This window comes from Heptranchias perlo, chromosome 8 (assembly GCF_035084215.1).
Source record: "Heptranchias perlo isolate sHepPer1 chromosome 8, sHepPer1.hap1, whole genome shotgun sequence".
Taxonomy (NCBI): Eukaryota; Metazoa; Chordata; class Chondrichthyes; order Hexanchiformes; family Hexanchidae; genus Heptranchias; species Heptranchias perlo.
The window spans coordinates 6,844,660-6,868,702 of NC_090332.1; the positions used below are offsets into that span (position 1 = coordinate 6,844,660).

Genomic DNA, 24,043 nt, shown 5'->3' on the forward strand with positions numbered 1-24,043 from the left:
AAATAGGATATATTGGCACGTTACTTGGGACTATATGAATGTGATTATACTCATTGTGGAAGGTCCTTATTCATAGAATTACACAGCACAGAAGGCGGCCATCCGGCCCATTGTGCCTGTGCCAGCTCTTTGAAAGAGCTATCCAATTAGTCTCACTCCCCTACTCTTTTCCCCATAGGCCTGCAGTTTTCTCTCATTCAAGTATTTATCCAATTCCCTTTTGAAAGTTACTATTGAATCTGCTTCTACTACCCTTTGAGGCAATGCAATCCAGATCTTCATAACTCATTGCATTGGCAACTTGTAAGTTGCTGTTGGTGTCTAAGACAAGAATTCTGTTTGTTGAAGAACACATTTGGGGTGTGGGTCAGGATTTGGTATTTCATGATTTTTATTCCATCTGACAGAATCACACTCTAGTTGGGTCTGATGATTCCCAGGATATCCAACTATGTGGAATGGGAATACTTCCAGAACACTGTATCATTGATATCTCTGCAGAGAGACGAGTCATTCTCACACCAAAGCAAAGCTCCAGGTGAGAGCCTTTCAATCAAACTTGTCTAATTGATTAAAAATAAACTTGCCCCACCATCATTCCCTGTCTGAGGCGCTGGGCAGGACACTTGCACCTGGTCTTGCAATATTGCTTTTGAGCCAAATGAGAAGCAGTGAATCAGTATGGCAAATTGTCACAAGCTTTTACCTCCCCTTAAGGGAAACATCAGTCTCCTCCCAGATGGAGGGGGATATTGACATTGCCTAACTTTAGTGTTCATAGTGATACTTCAACTTTGAAACATCATAAATCCCTTTGGATGACCAGGCTCTGTGATGAAGCTAAGTAAATTGTGGCCTCGTGACAACTGACAAAATATAGGCAGAAGAGTTTAGCTTGATGAAGTTCAGTGCCGATCAGGGAGGCCATTCACCCTATCTAGCTGATCTTTCAGTAGGAAACTGATTTCCTTTTCCTGCCATAGTATGGTTTACCAACAGTTTAAATTGTGATTGAAATATCCACTGCATTGTCGATGATGAAGACATAGCAATGTCTTGCTGTATTGCATCGCAGCTTGTTCTGATAAATGGTCTCTTCTTCTATAGACATTGACTGGCCTGCTGAGCATTTGCAACATTTTCTGTTTGTTAGTAATTCCTGCAATTACATTTTTATTTGTTTATTATTTGTTACTCACTGAAATTAACTCTGCGTGTTTGTTCACTTAACCAATGTTTTCCCGGTCTCTCTGGTTGTAACTTTTATTTTTCTTCCCAGAACATTTGTGAATGGCTACCTGTTGACGAGCCCTGTGCAGCTTCACCACGGCGATCGAATCCTTTGGGGAAACAACCATTTCTTCAGGTAAGTTTGGATGAGTAGAAAATGAAAATTCACTAGTTTTTTCAGTTCTGTTATCGTGTGTACTTTTAACTGTAAACGGGGTCACATTTTTTGTGTAGTGCAACCCAAGTAGCTTGAATAAGTGAATTGAGATTAGGAAAACTATTTTAATTATTAAAAGTAATGAAATGGAGTGAATGGCTTTTCTATTGACATTTTACTTTTTTTTTGCTCACTATTTTGGGGGCCTGTGTTGCCATACTTAATTTTATCTATTTTCATGCAAAACATGGTGAGTAAGCATTGTCACTGCAAATTCCATATCCTGTGAGAAATCTGTTCAACTGCATTCTCCAGGATTCAGATTGAGGGGCTGGGTTTTACCCAGAAACAGCATGTCGTGAATTGCAAATGAGGAGGAGGAGCTTTTACTGGTATTTTCATGTCTTCATTATTAGCTGTGGCAGAACCAAAGCCATAAGATAGGTAACAGGTGCCAATCCAACACATCCAAAAGTTTGCCTAAGTCCACTCAATAACTTTGAGACTCTTTCTTTTTCCTTAACAGAATTAATTTGCCAAAAACTAAACAAAAAGCAATGCAGGACGAGGACGAGCAGGACAGCCCCATGAAGCCAAGTTCCAGTAGTGAACAACTGGATGGAGATGGGGATAGTGCCAGTGAGGGCTCCAGTGAGACCAATTACAGCTATGAATTTGCACAGATGGAGGTCACTATGAAGGCTCTTGGAAACAATGGTAGGAAGGAAGCACTTATTTTATTTGCATTGCCCACTATTATCCTTTCCCTTGGTTCAGATAGCGCTACTCTAAAGAAATAAAGACGTGCATTTTTATAGCGCCTTTCACAATCTCAGGACATCCCAAAGTGCTTTACAACCAATTAAATACTTTTGAAATGTAATCACTGTTATGTAGGACACACGACAGCCAATTTTCACACAGCGAGATCCCACAAACACCAATGGAATAAATGACCAGATCATCTTTGTTGGGTGGTGGCTGGCCTCCCATCTTCCATCCTCCATTAACTTGAGCTCATCCAAAACTCTGCTGCCCGTATCCTAACTCACACCAAGTCCCGTTCGCCCATCAACCCTGCGTTCGCTGACCTAAATTGGCTCCTGGTCTGGCAACGCCTCAATTTTAAAATTCTCATTCTTGTCTTCAAATCCCTCCGTGGCCTCGCCCCTCCCTATCTCTGTAACCTCCTCCAGCCCTACAACCCTCCGAGATCTCTGCACTCCTCCAATTCTTGCCTCTTGTGTGTCCTTGCTTTTAATCATTCCACCATTGGCTGCTGAGCCTTCAGATACCTAGGCCCGAAGCTCCGGAATTCCCTCCGTAAACCTTTCCACCTCTCCTTCCTAAAACCTAACTCTTTACCAAGCTTTTGGTCACCTGTCCTAATATCTCTATGTGGCTCGTTGTCAAATTTTGGTTTGGTAACACTTCTGTAAAATGCCTTGGGACGTTTTACTAGTTAAAGGCGCTATATAAATGCAAGTTGTTGCTGTTGCCACTGTTGCGGTTGAGAGTTAAATGTTGGCCAGGACATCAGGAAACTTCCCCTGCCCTTCGAATAATGCCGTGGGATCTTTTACATCCACCTGAGAGGGCAGAGTCTATTATAGTGTAAAACCTCACCATAAATCCCATAGTTTACTGAAAATTACCACCTGAGCACTACAATGTTCGCCTACAAGATCATGGGGGGTGTGAAGATGCCAGTTTCTGAGTGAATCTGGGCAATAACATGCCACATACCCTAATTAGAATCAAAATCGGGAGGTTGTAGGTGAAAGGTGGTGGACAATTAAACAACTAATGGGAGGAGGAGGCTCTGCAAACATCCCCATCCTCAATGATGGCAGAGTCCAGCACGTGAGTGCAAAAGACAAGGCTGAAGCGTTTGCAACCATCTTCAGCCAGAAGTGCCGAGTGGATGATCCATCTCGGTCTCCTCCCGATATCCCCACCATCACAGAAGCCAGTCTTCAGCCAATTCGATTCACTTCACATGATATCAAGAAACGGCTGAGTGCACTGGATACAGCAAAGGCTATGGGCCCCGACAACATCCCGGCTGTAGTGCTGACGACTTGTGCTCCAGAACTAGCTGTGCCTCTAGCCAAGCTGTTCCAGTACAGCTACAACACTGGCATCTACCCGACAATGTGGAAAATTGCCCAGGTATGTCCTGTCCACAAAAAGCAGGACAAATCCAATCCGGCCAATTACCGCCCCATCAGTCTACTCTCAATCATCAGCAAAGTGATGGAAGGTGTCGTCGACAGTGCAATCAAGCGGCACTTACTCACCAATAACCTGCACGCTGATGCTCAGTTTGGGTTCCGCCAGGACCAAGCGGCGCCAGACCTCATTACAGCCTTGGACCAAACATGGACAAAAGAGCTGAATTCCAGAGGTGAGAGTGACTGCCCTTGACATCAAGGCAGCATTTGACCGAGTGTGGCACCAAGGAGCCCTAGTAAAATTGAAGTCAATGGGACTCGGGGAAAACTCTCCAGTGGCTGGAGTCATACCTAGCACAAAGGAAGATGGTAGTGGTTGTTGGAGGCCAATCATCTCAGCCCCAGGGCATTGCTGCAGGAGTTCCTCAGGGCAGTGTCCGAGGCCCAACCATCTTCAGCTGCTTCATCAATGACCTTCCCTCCATTATAAGGTCAGAAATGGGGATGTTCGCTGATGATTGCACAGTGTTCAGTTCCATTCGCAACCCCTCAAATAATGAAGCAATCCGAGCCTGCATGCAGCAAGACCTGGACAACATCCAGGCTTGGGCTGATAAGTGGCAAGTAACATTTGCGCCAGGTAAGTGCCAGGCAATGACCATCTCCAACAAGAGAGAGTCTAACCACCTACCCTTGACATTCAACGGCATTACCATCGCTGAATCCCCCACCATCAACATCCTGGGGGTCACCATTGACCAGAAACTTAACTGGACCAGCCATATAATTACTGTGGATACAAGAGCAGGTCAGAGGCTGGGTATTCTGCGGCGAGTGACTCACTTCCTGACTCCCCAGAGCCTTTCCATCATCTACAAGGCACAAGTCAGGAGTGTGATGGAATACTCTCCACTTGCCTGGATGAGTGCAGCTCCAACAACACTCAAGAAGCTCGACACCATCCAGGACAAAGCAGCCCACTTGATTGGCACCCCATGCACCAACCTGAACATTTACCGGCCCACTGTGGCTGCAGTGTGTACCATCCACAGGATGCACTGCAGCAACTCGCCAAGGCTTCTTCGACAGCACCTCCCAAAACCGCGACCTCTACCATCTAGAAGGACAAGAGCAGCAGGCACATGGGAACAACACCACCTGCACATTCCCCTCCAAGTCACACACCATCCCGACTTGGAAATATATCGCCGTTCCATCATCGTCGTTGGGCCAAAATCCTGGAACTCCCTTCCTAACAGCACTGTGGGAGAACCGTCACCACATGGACTGCAGCGGTTCAAGAAGGTGGCTCACCACCGCCTTCTCAAGGGCAATTAGGGATGGGCAATAAATGCCAGCCTCGCCAGCGACGCCCACATCCCATGAACGAATAAAAAAAAAAGCCGCACTCCAGGATTTAAACACACAATCTAGGCACTCACTTGAGTGAGTGCTGCGTTGTTGGAGGTGCTGTCTTTTGGATGAGACACTAAATCAAGGCTCTGTCTGCCTGTTCAGGTGGACGTTAAAAAACCTTATGGCAGTATTTGAAGAAGGACAGAGAATTCTCTCGCTGTCCTGGCCAGCATCCCTTCAACCAGCACTAGCAAAAGTACAGATTAGCTGGTCATTCATCTCTCTTGCTGTTCGTGGGACGTAGCTGTGCGCAGTTGTCTACTGCATTTGTCTACATAGCAGTGACTAGAATTCAAAGTAGTTCATTGATTTCAAAGTTCTTTAAGACATCCTGAGGGTGTGAAAAGGCACAATGTAAATGTAAGATCTTTTGTTCTTCCTTCCTTCTTTCCTTTCCCCCTCTCCCTTGCCCTGTCTGATCACCTTTTCACAAGTCAGTATGGTTGCAATAACCACTTGTCCAATGGGACAAAGATGTGGGAGGATCCAGAAGCATAAACTCGAATGGATTTTAGCAGTTGTTAAGTTGCATCTTAGATCTAGGAAGGGAAGAGATATTTTGGAGCACCTCCAGATTTGGGGAAAGTGTTCAATTCTTGGATATACTTGGGCTTTATGGAGAGTTGAGAGAAAAATGAGTGTTTAACATTAAAAACAAAACTGAGCTTCATGAACTCAAATTTAGCAATGAAAGAGAGGTAAAACTTCTATTTGAGATCAGTGGAGCTGAGGCCAAGAATGTCGATACGTAGGAACCTTAGTTATCTATTGTAATGGAGGGAATTCCCATGGAAACGGTCAGATAATTCACAAACATATGATCCAGTATCATTCTAGACATAGAAATAAAGGTGTGTGCAATCCAAATAACATAATAAGTTGAGTTTTTATTTCATTTTATCATGTGAAGTGGAGTCATCTCCTGAGAAGGATATTAGTGTTAGCAGGCTGTGCAAAGTTTTACCTGCAAAAATTCTGTCAAGTAATGGAAGGCTCCAAGATTGGAGCACTGAGAGTAGAGGTGTCACTGTAGATGAATAAAGGCCTGAGGGTAAAGCCATCAAGGGTAAGAGATGGTAACTTGGTTGGACTTGTAAAAAAACGTGAAGAAATTGTATTCATAGATTTAAAGGAAATTAGCTCGATACCCAACATCTCTGTCTCACATCTTGTATGAAACTAGTTCTTCAGCTGTTTTTGAAGGTATTTGCATCTGTAAGCCAGATAAGCAGAGACAGTAGGAATTTGTGCATTGTGCTGATACCATGATTTATTGCATTGGCAGATGCAATGCAGTCAGTGCTGCAGAGGTTGGAGCGACAACACCAGGAGGAGAAGCGTTCTGCACTTGAACAGCAGCGCCTGATGTACGAACACGAACTGGAGCAGTTGCGCAGGCGTTTGTCCCCCGGGAAACATTACCGCAGTATGGAGCGCCTCTCGTTCTGCTCCCCCAACACTCAACAGCGGCTACGTCAGTGGACAGAGGAGAGGTGGGTCATCGGCAAGTTTTGTATTCTTCGTTATAATAGTCTTTTTTTGTTGGGCGGAGGGGGGATTCTCCCCTGGTCTCGTGAAGATACTGATTGCTCCTTTGACATAGATTTGCAGCTGCAGTCTGCCCTTCAGTACCTAGCCCAAGTTCATGTGTGAGCCATGACATTGAGTGTTGGCAGAATATTTGACGGTGGATGGGTAATACAGGAGAACTCAGCTCTGCGTTGACCCAATTCCTCAGATGATTGTTTATTTTTGGCCTGATGGTCAATGTGAATAATTACAGGCAGCTCTTTGTATTTTAAAAAGGGAACAGCATTAAAACTCCCTCGGATATGCGAAGATGCAGGAAGCCATCGAAGTAAATTGCCTGACTTTTGGTAGTTTTGCAGAAATTCACTTCTTGTGTCCTGTAATAATACAGTGATAGTGCTGCAGGTAACCAAGAATTAGTGTTTTGGTTTTTACAAAGGTTTTCTGATCCTTACAGAGAGGCAATGCTAAACCACAGTCTCATGAAGTTGCAGGAACAGATTGCCAAGGCAAATCTTTATGTACGTGAAGCAAATTACATAGCTGACGAGATGGAGAAGAAGACAGAGTATCAGGTGACACTGCAGATTCCAGCATCTAGCCTTGACGCAAACCGAAAGGTAAAATTTGATATATTTCAATTTATTTAGTCAAAGTGGGTAGAAATGGTGAAGGTTTCATTGATTGCCTTAGTTTTCCTGCAGCAAATTAAAAATTAAACCAAGGTTACTTTTTTGTGCTATTCAAGTGCTGTCCGCTTGGAAATGTCCTGTGGTTCATTATAATTCTCCATGTTCTGCTTTGTTATACGCTGCAGTAGTCTTAAACACCACATCCCAAGAACAAATATAAAAAGGAAAGCTGCATGGATGGTCTCGGTCTTAGAAATTAAACAATCCTTATGCTTTGCAGTTAGTTTTGTTGGAGGAAACAGGAGAAAGGGGTTTGAGGAGGCAGCTTGTCATGGAGAAAAGGAGCCTTGAGTTGTCTTTACCCGCAAGGTGCTCCTGGAATAGTGGGGCGAATTGAGTGAGCAGAGTGGGACACTGTAGTGCTTAATATGGTCTACCCAGATCTGACGCTGAATGTTGTGCAGCAGGTGTACTTGAATATATGCCCTCTGACTTAAGGGAGCAAAGTTGGAGTGTGTAATGGGGAACAATTGAATTAGCATTTGGTGGGAATAAGGGCCTCGAAGACAGAGGTTGAGCAGGTCATCAGTGACAGAGGTGTCAGAACAGGTGGAGGGCCAGAGAAGAACTTAAGAACATAAGAAATAGGAGGAGGAGTAGGCCATAAGGCCCTTCGAACCTGCTCCGCCATTCAATAAGATCATGGCTGATCTTTGACCTCAACTCCACTTTCCCGCCCGATCCCCATATCCCTTGATTCCTAAATGGCCGACCCCTTATACTGAGATTATGCCCCCTAGTTCTAGACTTTCCAGCGCAGGGAAACAGCCTCTCAGCATCTACCCTGTCAAGCCCTCTCAGAATCTTATATGTTTCAATGAGATCACCTCTCATTCTTCTAAACGCCAGAGAGTATAGGCCCATTCTACTCAGTGTCTCCTCATAGGACACCCTCTCATCCCAGGAATCAATCAAGTGAACTTTTGTTGCACCGCCTCTAAGGCAAGTATATCCTTCCTTAGGTAAGGAGACCAAAACTGTACACAGTACTCCAGGTGTGGTCTCACCAAAGCCCTGTTTATTGCAGCAAGACTTTCCTTACTCTTGTACTTCAACCCCTTTGCAATAAAGGCCAATGTGCCGTTTGACTTCCTAATTGCTTGCTGTACCTGCATGTTAATATTCTGTGTATCGTGTACGAGGACACCCAAATTCCTCTGAGTACCAATATTTAATAGTTTCTCACCATTTAAAAATATATTCCTTTTTTTCAATTCTTTCCACCAAAATGAATAACCATTTCCCCATATTATACTCCATCTGCCACTTTCTTGCCCATTCACTTAACCTGTCTATATCCCTTTGCAGACTCTGTGTCCTCCTCACAGCTTACTTTCCCACCTAGCTTTGTATCATTAGCATACTTCGATACATTACACTTGGTCCCTTCATTTAAGTCATTAATATAGATTGTAAATAGCTGAGGCCCAAGCACTGATCCTTGTGGCATCCCACTAGTTACAGTCTGCCAACCTGAAAATGGTATGTTTTCTGAAGACAGATAGTAATGGTTGATTAATGTCTGCCATTTCTGTTTTCTGTCTGTTAACCACTCCTCTATCCATGCTGTCGTGTTACCCCCAACCCCCTTGTACCCTTATCTTGTGTAACAACCTTTTGTTTGGCAACTTACCAATGCCTTTTGAAAATCCAAATATACTACATCCACTGGTTCCCCTTTATCTACCCTGTTAGTTACATCCTCAAAATCTCTAATAGATTTGTCAAAACGATTTCCCTTTCATAAAACCATGTTGACTCTGCCTAATCATATTGTGATTTTCTAAGTGCCCTGTTACCGCGTCCTTAATAATAGATTCCAGCATTTTCCCGACTACTGATATCAGGCTGACTGGCCGTAGTTCCGTGTTTTCTCTCTCCCTCTTGAATAGTGGTGTTACATTTGCTACCTTCCAATCCACTGAGATTGTTCTAGAATCTAGGGAATTTTGGACGATCACTATCTCTGCAGCCACCTATTTTAGAACCCTAGGATGTACGCCATCAGGTCTAGGGGATTTATCGGCTTTTAGCCCCATTAATTTCTCCAGTGCTTTTTCTTCACTAATCTTAATTACTTTGAGTTCTTCACTCTCATTAGACCCTTGGTTCCCCACTCTTTCTGGTATATTTTCTGAAGACAGATAGTAATGGTTGTTTAACGTCTGCCATTTCCTTATTCCCCATTATAATTTCTCCTGTCTCAGCCTCTAAGGGACCCATGTTTACTTTTGCTATTCTTTTTTCCTTTTTACACACTTGTAGAAGCTCTTACAAACGTTTTTTATATTTCTTGCTAGTTTACTCTCGTATTCTATTGTCTCCCTCTATCAATTTTTTGGTCAACCTTTGCTGGTTTCTAAAACTCTCCCAATCCTCAGGCTTACTAGTCTTGGCAACATTATAAGTCTCTTATTTTAATCTAATACTATCCTTAACTTCTTTAGTTAGTCACGGATGGATCACTTTTCCCATGGAGTTTTTATTCCTTAATGGAATGTATATTTGTTGAGAATAGGAAATGTTTCTTTAAATGTTCGCCATTGCTTATCTACCATCATATCTTTTAATCTAATTTCCCAATCAACCTTAGCCAACTCGTTCCTCATATGTAATTGGCTTTGTTTAAGTTTAAGACTCTAGTTTTGGACTTAAGTGCGTCACTCTCAAACTCAGTATGAAATTCTATTGTATTATGATCACTCTTGGGAGATGGAGTTGCAAGTTTGTGAGGGAGATCAGGGAGAATTTTTTCCAGGATTGGATGTTAAGGGTAGTGGGATTGGGGAAGGCAGGAGGGTGTGAGTAGTAAGGGCGCGCCCTCATGTTACCCTACTAAAGTCCTTCAGCCCCAACCTAGGAGGAGAGTCTTGTACCGTGCCAGTGAAATTTCCATTTCCTACATCACACCTATTCATGCCCTTTGTTATGAAATTACCCAATTTAGTACTGAACTAATAGAGGGATTTGAAAATGGCTTTCAAACAACTGCAAGTGGCACTTAATCTGTGACCTAGTACCCTGAAATCCATCCCACAATGTCAACAGGATTGTTTCCAGGACACCAAGAGCCAAAATAAACAGAACTTCAATTTAAAGCAGTTCCTTATAACAGAAATGAGTTGTCAGTACTGCACACAATGCAAATGTTCATCATTAATGTTAATTCTTGCTGTACACGCCTGCTGTGCCCATGAATGACGGCACAGCATTGGGATTAATCTCTGCTCTGATAATTTGTTTGCGAATGATTGACTGAAGGTGGAGAGATCTTGTAATTAGTTTTGGTTGTCCCTGTAAGGCATCTGCTGCTAAACATGTACTCAGTGGAAGAATACAAATGAGTAATCTCCTAAACATTTAAGAGATTAAAGAACAGACAAGTGCACTTAATATCCATTAAGGCACACAACACTTTTTAAAAAAAACTCGTCTGATTCCAGATCTTACTGCAACAGTCATTGATTCACTTCCAATATTTATCACTGCCAGTTGGAATCTGCGAATCATGCCCCATATCTTTGAGTTGTATGTTGTACTTGGCATAATGTAATCAAGCCCTTCAAACTGCAGTTGATTCATATGACGTGGTATTCACAATGAAGCTGTTTCCGTCTTTTCATCATAAATATATTACAAGGTACAATTTCGGAGAACACTCCAATTTCAAAATCATGAACGGTTTTGATAGAGTAAATTAGGAGAAGCTGTTTGTAGTGGCTGAAGGGTTGGTGACCAGAGGTCACAGATTTAAGGTGATCGGCAAAAGAGCCAGAGGCGACATGGAAACATCTTTTTACACAGTGAGTTGTAATGATCTGGAATGCTCTGCCTGAAAGGGCAGTGGAAGCAGATTCAATTGTACCTTTCAAAAGGGAATTGGATAAATACTTGAAGGGAAAATATTTACAGGGCTATGGGGAAAGAGCAGGGGAATGGGACTAATTGGATAGCTCTTCCAAAGAGCGGGCACAGGCACGAGGGGCTGAATGGCCTCCTCCTGTGCTGTACCTTACTATGATACTGTTCGTTTTGGTCTGGAAATGTTACTGCGATTTTTCAAAAGGTTAATAGAACACGTTCTCCAGTGGAATGTGCAGCACTTCGTGTAGTTCTTGGGTTATTATGAATGCCTGCCTTATTTTAATGTACTATGAAACTTTAAATGAAATACAGCTCTTTGAATCTTCAATGTGCATTGCACCACATATTGGTTTACCTCATCTGTTACTCTTCATCCATGCTTGCAGCTAGTATTCTGCAAGTGTCTTATCCACTTGTAGCAGAGCAGGATAGATCCCTGCCCCAAATATCAGATCCATATGTCCAGTTTCCCTTGGTGAACCAGGCCAATTGGTTAACCATCAGCAGTGCCTTGGGATGTTGTGGACCTGCCTGGCTTAGGTATCTGATCACTGAGTTTGCTACAGAGGGTTACCGTGGATCTGATGTTTTATTGACAGGCATGTCATTTTAGAGCCAGCTTGTCCCCAAAGAAAATTATGCCCCCACCCCTTAGCACAGGACACAATATTTCAGACTTGGAATCTTTCTAAGTTTTAAGTTTGACCTGAATCACCTTGTACATGATTTCAAAAAGACTTTGGGCAGGTCCTCCACAGAAGGGCTTCGAGTCCCTATCCGTCTTTCTTCAACGTCCTGTTTCTCATTGCGTTTCTGTCATTATTCTGGACAGATCCATACTCCAATAAATAAGAACAGAATTCCTAGTCCTTGTTTCTTGACTGCATACGTGAACGGAAGGAGGACTGCCTGTTATTTCTGTGTGTGTTTGTTTTGGGAGGGGTGGGGGAGAAAGCCGCTGTTATCACTTTTTCTTTTTCCAACAGCGAAACTCCGTTCTCAGTGAACCAGCCATCCAGGTACGACGGAAAGGTAAAGGCAAACAGATCTGGTCACTGGAGAAACTGGAAAATCGATTAATTGATATCCGTGAACTTTACCAGGAATGGAAAGACTGTGAAGAGGACAATCCTGTAAGTAGACAATTTGTGGCTTTTTTTAATACATTCTTAGATTTGGGAACATGGGAATGCTTAGGACCAGAGGGAGACCATTGCAGTCCGTCTGGCCAGTCCCAAAGTTTGAAAGATACATTGATCGTACCCTTCAACAGCTTTTATATCCCTCAATTTCTTTCCGTCATATATCAGTATAGTTCCCTCTGGAACTTGCAGCCACTATTTGCCTCTATGGATGTCATCCTGACCAGTCTGTTTCATATATTCATCACCCTTTAAAGTAGTTAAATCTGAACCATATGTTCATCTACCCTGTTATGTGCTTGAGAACATGTTTGATTTCTCGATACCTGAAACATTAACATTATGTAAAAGGGGTCCTGATGAGCAGTGCATTGATGCCACACGTGGAATGCCCTTGCGCATTCGTGTGTACCCCTGAGAAGTAGATACAGGCCTCCAATTTCCCCCTCCCCGACTTTAAATTTGATACGAGCCAAAATCCAATGAGGAGATGCTGAATGGGGGGCTGTGTGTTTCCCCACGAAGAGTGAAAACTGGAAGAAGACATTCTTCACTCCAAGGCTGCTCTTGTGCATCTCATTTGAGTTATTTTGAAAGTCAGGGATCAGTTCATTGCTCTACCCGCTCCGCTGTGGTTGACGTGTGCCACAGGAAGATCAAGAAAGGGGATAAGAGGAGTAAAAGTACCTGAAATGGGGAGTTTGATTTTTAAAAAAATGCTGGAGGCATTACTTGCAAGGCATTATTTATTGCCATGAGGTCATTAAGAGTCAACCGCATCACGTGGGACCGGAGTCACATGCACGCCAGACCAGGTAGGGGTGTCAGGTTCCCTTCCCTGCAGACAATTAGTGAACCGGTTGAGTTTTTATGACAATCCAGCAGCTTTCATTGTCACTTTTTCCTGTTACTAGCCCATAAATTAATTTATTGAATTCAGTTTCACAGCTTGCCGTAATGGGATTTGAACTAATGACCTCTGGCTTGCTCTTAGAAACATAGAAATATTTATGGCACAGAAGGAGGCCATTCGGCCCATCGCATCTGTGCCGGTCAAAAAAGAGCTACCTAGCCTATTCCCCCTTCCAGTACCATAACAACTCGGCTACTCAACTCGCACATTCTCAACATAGTAAAGGTTCTGGTAGTGTCATAAACTCAATTTATTACCTGCATTTGATCATGTAGAAATATCCGTAAGCAATAAAAATTTGTTTATCAGAAGATATTAATACTGGAAGGAGTTGCATCTAGATTCAACTCCACAACTAAAATTTTTATTTTTTAAGTGTTAAGCCTCTGATACTGGGTTGTGGGTTTGGTGTTAGTATGTTAGTGATGTTACCACTGTGTATGTGTGGATCCATGGACTGTTTTTGATGTACTCCAAACTACACAATGAACTGGAGTGAGAATATTTGTTTATAAACTGAACTGGATCACAGTAGTAGTTTGGCATGTAGGCCGATAGCTTTGCAAGACTTGAAAGATTCCATCACGCTTATAACTTTAAAAATAATCTTTTTTGCTTAAATAAAATATAGCAAGACTTGTATAGCACCTTATCACATCTCTCAGAAATGTTCAAAGTGTTTCACGTGAAGTGCAGTGATTGTTATGCAGGCAAATGTGGCAGCCGGTTTGCACATTACAAGATCCCACAAACAGCAGTGAGATAACAATTAATCTGTTATTGATGGTGGTACTTGAAGAAACATTGGCCAAGACTACTTCAGTTAATGGTGTTGCAGTATCTGCTTGCTTTTTTTTAGTTTGAGACCCTCAGTTAAACACTCCACACCCTAGTCCTCCTAAGATCAGGCTTTATTATTTTTTAAATGTAGATTTCACAGTAATATAACTCGTGTACTAAATGAGTACAAAATATCCAGTATATAAGAGATTCTACACAGTAACCATTGTGATGAAGGAAAATAACATAAACAAACAACCTCAAGTGATAACATTAGTGGTCCAATTTGATTTAATTGAAGGAATGTTACCTCTACCACCCGGCTGCATTCCTTTCACAGGGGTGGACTTGTAGTATTGTTTCTGTAAAAAGGGTAATTAGACTGCTAGTTTTATAAGGTTAGCTACAATTCAAAAGTTTTGATGGTCTGCTCAGTATTTTAATTCAAAATCTAATAGCCTCTATCTTAAACATGCATGTATATAAAATAAAACAGATGTGTCTGGTGATTACATTTGCATTCTAAATCTAATTTACGAACAATGTCAAGGGATTTTAATGTTAATTTATAGAGGCAGACAGGGCCTTGGTTTAATGTCTAATCCAAACTGTGCCTCTGACAATGTGACGTTCTCTCAGTAATTCACTGGCCTTGAGATATAAGAACAGCTTTGGATGATTGTGTGCTCAATTTGCGGTGCAGAGTTTGAACATACAACCATCTAACTTAGAGATGGGAGTGTTACCAATTAAGCCAAACTAACAAACTGAAAAAAAAATGTTCTCTCCTTGTCCCATGCAAAGTAACCTGGCAAGGAGAGCATGCAGACAGCATACACCCTGGCTTCTGCCAGTACTGCTTTTGAGATGCTCTTGAGATACACGAGCAGCTTGGGTTGATTTTGCTCAGTATCGTCCCTGACAAAAAAAAGCTGAAATTACAAACACTTTCCCCTCCAAATTGTCTTGGAGACAGTTTAGTGATTGCATGTCAAACCCCTCAACTGTTTGCTTCAAGGAGGGTCAATGAGGGTAGTGCATTTGATGTAGCCTACATGGATTTTAGCAAGGCTTTTGACAAGGACCCACATGGCAGACTGGTCAAAAAAGTACAAGCCCATGGGATCCAAGGAAGAGTGGCAAGTTGGATCCAAAATTGGCTCATTGGCAGGAAGCAAAGGGTAATGGTCGGGTGTTTTTGTGACTGGAAGGCTGTATCCAGTGGAGTTCCGCAGGGCTCAGTATTAGGTCCCTTGCTTTTTGTGATATTTTAATGATTTGGACTTAAATGTAGGGGGCATGATTAAGAAGTTTGCAGATGATACAAAAATTGGCTGTGTGGTTGATAATGAGGAGGAAAGCTGTAGACTGCAGGAAGATATCAATGGACTGGTCAGGTGGGCAGAAAAGTGGCAAATGGAATTCAATCCAGAGAAGTGTGAGATAATGCATTTGGGGAGGGCAAACAAGGCAAGGGAGTACACAATAAATGGGAGGATACTGAGAAGTGTAGAGGAAGTGAGGGACCTTGGAGTGCATGTCCACAGATCCCTGAGGGTGGCAGGACAGGTAGATAAGGTGGTTAAGAAGGCATATGGAATACTTAACTTTGCTCGCTGAGGCACAGAATATAAGAGCAGGGAGGTTATGCTGGAACTGTATAAAACACTGGTTAGGCCACAGCTTGAGTACTATGTACAGTTCTGGTCACCACATTACAGGAAGGATGTAATTGCACTAGAGAGGGTACAGAGTAGATTTATGAGGATGTTGCCAGGACTGGAGAATTTTAGCTATGAGGAAAGATTGGACAGGCTGGGGTTGTTCTCTTTGAAACAGAGGAGGCTGAGGGGTGATTTAATTGAGGTGTACAAAATTATGAGGGGCCTGGATAGAGTGGCTAAGAAGGACCTATTTCCCTTAGAGAGGTCAATAACCAGGGGGCAAAGATTTAAAGTGATTGGTAGAAGGATTAGAGGTGAGCTGAGGAAAAAGTTTTTAACCCGGAGGGTGGTAGGGGTCTTAAACTCACTGCCTGAAAGGGTGGTAGAGGCAGAAACACTCAACTCATTTAAAAAGTAACTGGATGTGCACCTGAAGTTCCGTGACCTACAGGGCTACGGACCAAATGCGGGAAAGTGGGATTATGTTAGGTAGCTCATTTTTGGCCGGCGCGGACACTATGGGCCGAATGGCCTCCTTCCGTGCTGTAAATTTTCTATTCTATGATTCTAAGCTGTAGCGTGCATTGCTAGTTAATCACTTCCAACTAATATATTTTGAACTGCCACTGTTTTTTCTATCAGTTTATGATAATTGTATCCTACACACTCTGCAACCATCTGACATGATACTTTTTTGTACCTAAGCCAATTTGTTTCCCTTTGAACACCATAAATCTGAGGCAGATTGTAAACTATAATCTCCCAAGGTGTTTATGGGCCAGATAGCATCACGTTGCATATGGAAGACAATTGATGCGTGTTGATTTCTTTTTTATACTACCGAAGTAAAGACAGAGAATGCTAGAAATGCACAGGTCAGTGAAACGTTATACTTCTTGGGATGCAGACCGACCTACATATTTTAGGCATTTTCTGTTGTTCTTTCAGCTTTTAAGCAATTCTTGTTTGTTCTTTCTTTTAATTGTTATTCAGACATTGCCTCAGTGATTCTGGATATAATTGAGATGATGGATCATATTCTGATGCCTTATAGGCGGGAATTGGTTTAGTTAATTTGTAGATTGTTGATTGAATGATATTGTATGCTTTTTGCAGATGATGAGGTCCTACTTCAAGCGAGCTGACCCGTTCTTTGACGAACAGGAGAACCACAGTCTGATTGGAGTTGCAAATGTCTTTTTGGAGTTGCTCTTCTATGATGTTAAATTGCAGTATGCAGTACCAATCATCAACCAGAAGGGGGAGGTACGTGATAAATCAGAGCATCATGTTATGTCTATTGCAAGGTTGTTTTTAGTGGGTTTTCCGCCTTGTATAGAGTTTAAAAAGTTGAGGAAATGGAACAACTGGCTGGTGCAATATGTTGAAATACTATCCATCCATCTTTGGGACCTGAATTTGAAAGTAAATCTGACAGCATTAAAGAGAGATTCCCAAAAGTCCCAAATAAAATACAAGGGAATTACCCACATTTTGAGATGTCGCTTTGCTCTCCCTTTTTCTTGTATTTTTTTCATAAAAAAACAACTCTTCTTTAAAGCTGTTTGGTCAAAGGTATGTAGTTTCTCGTCCAAGGTCATTTCCGACAGTGCAAGTCTTTTATGAACCGAACAGTGACCATTATACGATCAGAATATCTAAGTTTTAAATCTGTTTATGTATTTTAAAGCCCCTGGGTTGTTAGTTTTTTTTGTTAAATTCGCTGTTTGCTATATCATCATAACTGTGGAGAGTGAGGAGAACATAGTCCTCAGCCAAGCAGACATGGGAACAGGAATAGGCCATTCACCCCCTCGAACCTGTTCCGCCATTCAGTTAGATCATGACTGATCTGTATCTTAACTCCATCTACCTGTCTTGGTTCTGTAACCCTTAATATTCTTGCCTAACAAAAATCTATCAATCTCAGTTTTGAAATTTTCAATTGACCCCCAGCCTCAACAGGTTTTTGGGGGAAGAGAGTTTCACTATCCTTTGTGTGAAGAAGTGCTTTCTGACATCACCCCTGAACGGCCTAGCTCTAATTTTAAAATTATATCCCCTTGTTCTGGACTCTCCCACCAGGGGAAATAGTTTCTCTCTCTACCCTATCAAATCCTTTAATCATCTTGAACACTTTAATTAGATCATCAGATTCTGCTTCAGCCAAGCAGGCACCAGCTTTGGTTACTAAATTGACTCTGAAGTGACTTCAATAGCTAATCACAATTGGCTTGAAAGTGAGTCCCTCAGGGTGACCCTTTCACTGCAGTGATTGCTATTCAGAATTCTATTGTGTTGCCTGCAACTGCCTTTTTTTCCACCAAGGTTTTTATTGATGTTTTGGGCCAAGAAGCAACTCAAGATAGTAAATCTATGGACATAAAAGTAAAAAATGCTGGCAATGCACAGGAGATCTGTTGGTATCTGAAAGATAAGCTTGCACTTCAGAAAGAAGTCCTTCAAGAGTCGAAGGGTCGGTACCCAAAATGTTAACCATCTTTCCCTTTCTGATGTACTGTGTATTTCCAGTATTTTTCATTTTTATTTCAAATTTTCAGCGTTTGTAGTTTTTCCTGTTTATATCTGTGGACCTGTACATTTGTTACATTTAGAATCATGTGGAAGTTCTGATGAGTGCAATTGCATTTTAAGCCTTAAATGTGTTTTGTCAAAGAACTATTTAGTAGAGAAATAGCCATGGTATCTATTTAAAGTAACTGCATATGTGGAGGATTTAATTTGAAACCAGAAGCGCTCTGTGCTGCTGAATGATGATCTCCAGTTTTCTAAACTGAAATACTTAAAACCGTCCCCAAAGCTGTTTTTATCAGGAAACTGATATCTGCGTAACTGATCCAAATATAAAAGCCCTGATATAGTGAGGCACCTGACATCATTGAAGGAAGAGTAATTATCAATGTGAATAGGAACATAGGAACAGGAGTAGGCCATTCAGCCCCTCGTGCCTGCTCCGCCATTTGATAAGATCTTGGCTGATGTGTGATCTAACTCCATATACCCGCCTTTGGCCCATATCTCTTAATACCTTTGCCAAAAAGCTATCTATCTCACATTTAAATTTAGCAATTGAGCTGGTATCAATTGCCGTTTGCGGAAGAGAGTTCCAAACTTCTACCACCCTTTGTGTGTAGAAATGTTTTCTAATCTCGCTCCTGAAAGGTCTGGCTCTAATTTTTAGACTGTGCCCCCTACTCCTAGAATCCCCAACCAGCGGAAATGGTTTCTCTCTATCCACCCTATCCGTTCCCCTTAATATCTTATAAACTTCGATCCGATCACCCCTTAACCTTCTAAACTCCAGAGAATACAACCCCAATTTGTGTAATCTCTCCTCGTAACTTAACCCTTGAAGTCCGGGTATCATTCTAGTAAACCTACGCTGCACTCCCTCCAAGGCCAATATGTCCTTCCGAAGGTGTGATGCCCAGATCTGCTCACAGTACTCCAGGTACGGTCTAAACAGGGTTTTGTATAGCTGCAGCATAACTTCTACCCCCTTGTACTCTAGTCCTCTAGATATAAAGGCCAGCATTCCATTAGCCTTATTGATTATTTTCTGCACCTGTTCATGACACTTCAATGATCTATGTACCTGAACCCCTAGGTCCCTTTGGACATCCACTGTTTTTAACTTTTTACCATTTAGAAAGTACCCTGTTCTATCCTTTTTTGATCCAAAGTGGATGACCTCACATTTGTCTACATTGAATTCCATTTGCCACAATTTTGCCCATTCACCTAATCTATCAATATCCCTTTGTAATTTTATGTTTTCATCTACACTGCTTACAATGCCACCAATCTTTGTGTCATCGAGCACAATGGAGCTGAAGTCATTGTCACAGTGTGTGCCTGACTGTTTGGGTCAGGGTTCACTGTTCTGCAAATGGGCACTACCTGTCAGAGCAATGAAGCAGAGCTGACTATGTATCGACAGACAGTGCCCTCTGATTGAGGCTATACTACTGTACAAAGGGGAACTGCCATTCAATGCCACAAAGGATGACTGGGTGAAACCCCATTCAGCCATCCTTCATGGCATGAGTGGCAGTGTCTTTTGTGCAATAGAATCTGAGCCAAACAGGGCATTATCAGTGTTATCTTTGAGTGAGGCTGTGCAGTTCCACAAAGAGCCCTGCCAATCGATGTCAGGTGCCCAACAACATTTAACCCCCGGCAAGGTTTTTGAACAAATATGGGGAAATTTCCCTAATGGTGACTCTTGGGTTTGTGTGTGAACCCTGAAATGTAAACTTACAATGTAAACATTGAGTAATTTGGAGGAGTTTTGATTATGGATTTTTAAACCATCAGCTGGGATAAGCTGTATTACTTGCCTACTTTTTAGGTTGCAGGACGCCTGCATGTAGAAGTGATGCGGATGAGCGGTGATCTTAGCGATCGGATTGCTGGTGGAGAAGATGCATTGGACGGTCTGAATGAAAGTGAAACGCAGGAGAGAGAAATCATCTGCAGAGTAAGTGTCACTCAACGGGTGTTCTCCAGTCTGCTGGTGCATATTGCTGTTTATGGTACCTTGCTGTCTGAAAATTGGCTGAAAACAGTAGTGCATGTGAAGCAGTCTGTTATATAAATACTTATTTGGTATGAAATATGTTATTAATGCTACCAAGGGTTGTTAATCCTTCTTAATAATGACTCAGTTAACTGGTTATCGCTGTTGTATTCGAGATGATGAGCAACTATACATGATATTGCAGACATGTTTAGCAGCCTCTAAGTTTTTATCTCAGAAAGGCAAGCGTTCTTAGTTTGATGACTACTTTTTTTTTGTGGGAGAAGGCAGAATCTGTATTTATATAAATAGCATACACAACCAGGAGGATTGATTACACAGCAAGTAAATTTCATATGACAACATGTAACTTAACTAGTTTACACTGCGGGCATTTGTGAGTTGCCCTCAGATTTCATAAGGTAGATACAAACCAGGAATGGCATTTGGCCAAGCATGGCTGATCCATCCAATGGGAATCCCCAGTCTCTTCCCCCGCCCCCCCCCCTCCCCCCTCCCCAATCCCCACCCATCCCCAGCAATCACAGCGGCTAATCGTTTCTTAAATTATTCCAAGGTTTTGTCTTCACTGCCCCCCTGAGATGTCCATTCCACATTTTGATCACTCTGGTATGAAGAATTTCCTGATGTCAGGGCCTTTTGCCAGTTTGAGCCTGTGCCTCCTTGTCCTCCTGTTAGTTTTAATCTCACACATATTGATTTTTTTTTTTGTAAACCATTGGTGGTCTTGTATATTCTCTGTAGATGTTTTTTGTGTGAAAACCAAAACTCCTATTTCCTCAACTTCTTTTCTCCTCCAGATAAAAATTCTTCAGGCTACGGGTTTGCCTCGACACCTGTCAAACTTTGTTTTCTGCCAGTACACCTTCTGGGATCAGACTGAACCGATTATGGTTGCACCAGAGGTGGATCCTGCCTCCTTGTCCCCTACTGGCAAGGACCCGGAGTGCATGGTTGTTTTTGATCACTGTAAGGTGAGAGATTAAATCTTGGAACTTCATCTGATTCTCTATCACATCTCCCATTTTGCACAGGTGTTTGTTTTGGCTGTGTTACAGAGATTTCAAATTGAAACAATTTTTGAATTGTTTGGATGTTGAAAATCCCACAGATCTTTGGGTGTTTTGCTGGGAAACTGGGGAGGTGGGTGGGGGAGATTTCTGAATATTAGTGTATTCATAGAATGAATTTTAATAGTGCAACATTTGGTTCCTCATGCCAGAGTTTGGTTTATTATGGGCTCCTACTAGCAGAAACAATCATACTTCAGCATTTTGATACCAATCGAGAATGCTGGAATTGTAAAGCAGGTTAGTGAACATCTGGAGGAAGTAAGTTAGTATTTTTGGTGTAACCCTTAATTAAAGATGGGGCTATACCAGAAAGATAAACCTGTCTTTCAGTTTCAGAACAGCCTGCTATACATTTACTGCATTTTCTATGTTTATCATCTCTCTGGTATCCAGCATTTATGGTTTTAATTTTATCTCAAATTATTTCAGTATTTAATATGTACTCTGAATATAAACGGTTTAACATTGTCAAATCCTGGACTAGTATGCTCGTAAAGAAATGTTTGTACTCTAGAATGTTGAAAATGTATCCCTGTGAGTAGGTTGTCTGCCCACGCAGTGTTGGATGTTGGTGCATTGCATTGAAATTAATGTATAATTACATCTGGTTGCTTTTAAATCAGGACTTCTCGATCAATCTTTCTGAAGATTTGTTGGAGTATCTCTCGGAAGGAGCACTGGCATTTCAAGTATATGGACATAAATCACGTGACCCTCGAAAAAACCCTTCCATATGGGACTTGGGAATAATACAAGCCAAAACGCGATCACTGCGGGACAGGTGATTATTCTGGAACTGAGTATCGATTACCATTAGATCATTACTCTACAAACTTGTGTAGAAAGTATAATTAAAAATTGTAGAAATTATGTGGCGTTGCAAATGGATGAAATTTTAAACCAATTATTATCACTATTCCCATAACTGTCTCGTGCTCTCTTTCTGTTGACTTCTCTGTCTTTGTTCATTCTTTCTGTCTACCTCTCTGACCTTGTCTCCCTTTTCCTCTGTTTCTGGCTCCCTCATGCTATTTCCTTGTTATTTCTCCTTTTGAATTGGTCAACTCTTGTTATTCAACAATTGCTCTTATTCAAAACCTTTTCCCCAATTTCAATTTTCTGTCAATCTTATTCCACCAAAAAAAAACCTACTCAATTGCATTTAGCAAAAATAATTTGGTGAGTAAGAAAGTCATCATAGTAACCCTCAATTTCTTCACCCATCCTACAATAAGCATTTTTAACAGAACAAATGCACAAAAAAAATTGCAAAATTACACAAACTTTGTTGTCTCAGCTGGCCTCAATTAGTAGCACTCATGCCCGAATCATCTTTTTTATTCTTTCTTTCATTCAACTTACCTACCCTCCATTACAACACTCCACACCCTGCCGAGCGTATTGACTTGGCACACCGTTCCTGGCAAACAACTGGGCAAAATCTGTATTAATAATGTATGTAAATCCCAGGAGACACCACAGTTTTACTCAGTAGAGAAAGCCTCAGAATTCGTTGTGTACTGTCTCTACCACCACCCCCCGCCAGCCCACAAAGGTGAAGGAGTCCACCTGCTGGAGATTACTTTCCATTGATCAGGATTACAGTTTCCAGGAGCATGCCCCAAGACGACTAGGAGTCACTGCATGGCTGGGGCTTCGGTGCATGTGGAAAGGAAAGCAAAACATACAATTAGAATGCATGATTTTTTTTTTCCCTGCAGTATATTGATGCCTATGTGCTGACTAAGTTTTAAGACAACTTTAGTATGTTCAGATTTAACCGTAAAAATAAAAAACAGATTTACTTTGGTGTTCTGTTCAAGTGCAATATGATGTAATAACAATCAATATGTAACAATAGTCTAAGGAAGCAATAGTAGGTGCTATTTGATTCAAAACATTACCAACAAAAATGTAATATGTTAAAATAAACCTGTCATAAATTATAATAAATACTAATACCGTATCACCACCAATAACCTGCTATAAAGGAGGAGCTTGGGGAGTATTGAGTTTAACCTTTGTTTAAGGAATAATAATTTGTACACCTGAGTGACTAAATGCACCATTTTTCAAAATAAATTGTTAACAGGTGGAGTGAGGTGATGCGAAAGGTAGAGCTCTGGATCCAGATCTTGGAACTGAATGAGAATGGGGAGTACGTTCCTGTGGAGGTGACCCTCTCGAAGGACGTTTCCACCGGTGGCATCTTTCAACTACGACAGGTAACAGGAAGACAGGAGAGGCCCTGTCTTCTCGAGACAGGAGAGGCCCTGTCTCTCCTGTCTTCAACTGTGCCTTAATTGGCTTCTATGATGGAGGTCTCAAACTCCTTTTGGATCTTTAATGTTGAGGTGGGATGGAGGGAATATGGATTTGGGGTGTGGAGAATATATATCAAGTCCTGAGTAGGATAAGTTGAATTGTCTCCTCTTGTGTTCTTCCTTGTGAGCAACACTGGCAAGGCAGTGTTTATTGCCCTTCCTTAGTAGCCCTGAGGGCATTAAGTGTCAACCACATAGTGTGGGACTAGAGTTACGGTCACACGTAGGCCAGACCGGGTAAGAGTGACAGGCTCCTTTCCCTATAAGATGTCATTGAACTAGTTGGGTTTTTATAACAATCCGGCAGTTTTCATGGTCATTTTCTGGTGCTCACGCACAAATTTCCAGATTTTTTTGAGTTCAGTTTCCCAACATGGTGGGATTGAGCTCATTAGCTCAGGGTTGCTATTCCAGTACCATTACCACTACACTGCCATATCCTGGGTTGAATTTCAAGTTTTTGTTTCTTTTGTAACATTTTAACAAATTTCATCTATGTAAGTGATACCTTAGTGGCAGTGAT

At 41.8% G+C, this 24,043-nt stretch overlaps 1 protein-coding gene across 2 annotated transcripts in view; it reads left to right on the top strand.

Moving 5' to 3' along the window:
• The window catches only part of LOC137324366 (kinesin-like protein KIF13B), a 167,728-nt gene that overhangs the window by 104,218 nt on the left and 39,467 nt on the right, over positions 1-24,043 (top strand). For both annotated transcript variants that reach the window (XM_067988580.1, XM_067988581.1), the window contains 11 exons: positions 408-538; positions 1,280-1,366; positions 1,914-2,104; positions 6,263-6,470; positions 6,965-7,127; positions 12,050-12,196; positions 16,679-16,828; positions 19,935-20,063; positions 20,924-21,097; positions 21,820-21,977; positions 23,289-23,421. In XM_067988580.1, coding sequence (XP_067844681.1) covers positions 408-538; positions 1,280-1,366; positions 1,914-2,104; positions 6,263-6,470; positions 6,965-7,127; positions 12,050-12,196; positions 16,679-16,828; positions 19,935-20,063; positions 20,924-21,097; positions 21,820-21,977; positions 23,289-23,421 — 1,671 coding nt within the window. The remainder of the gene's footprint in view (positions 1-407; positions 539-1,279; positions 1,367-1,913; positions 2,105-6,262; positions 6,471-6,964; positions 7,128-12,049; positions 12,197-16,678; positions 16,829-19,934; positions 20,064-20,923; positions 21,098-21,819; positions 21,978-23,288; positions 23,422-24,043) is intronic.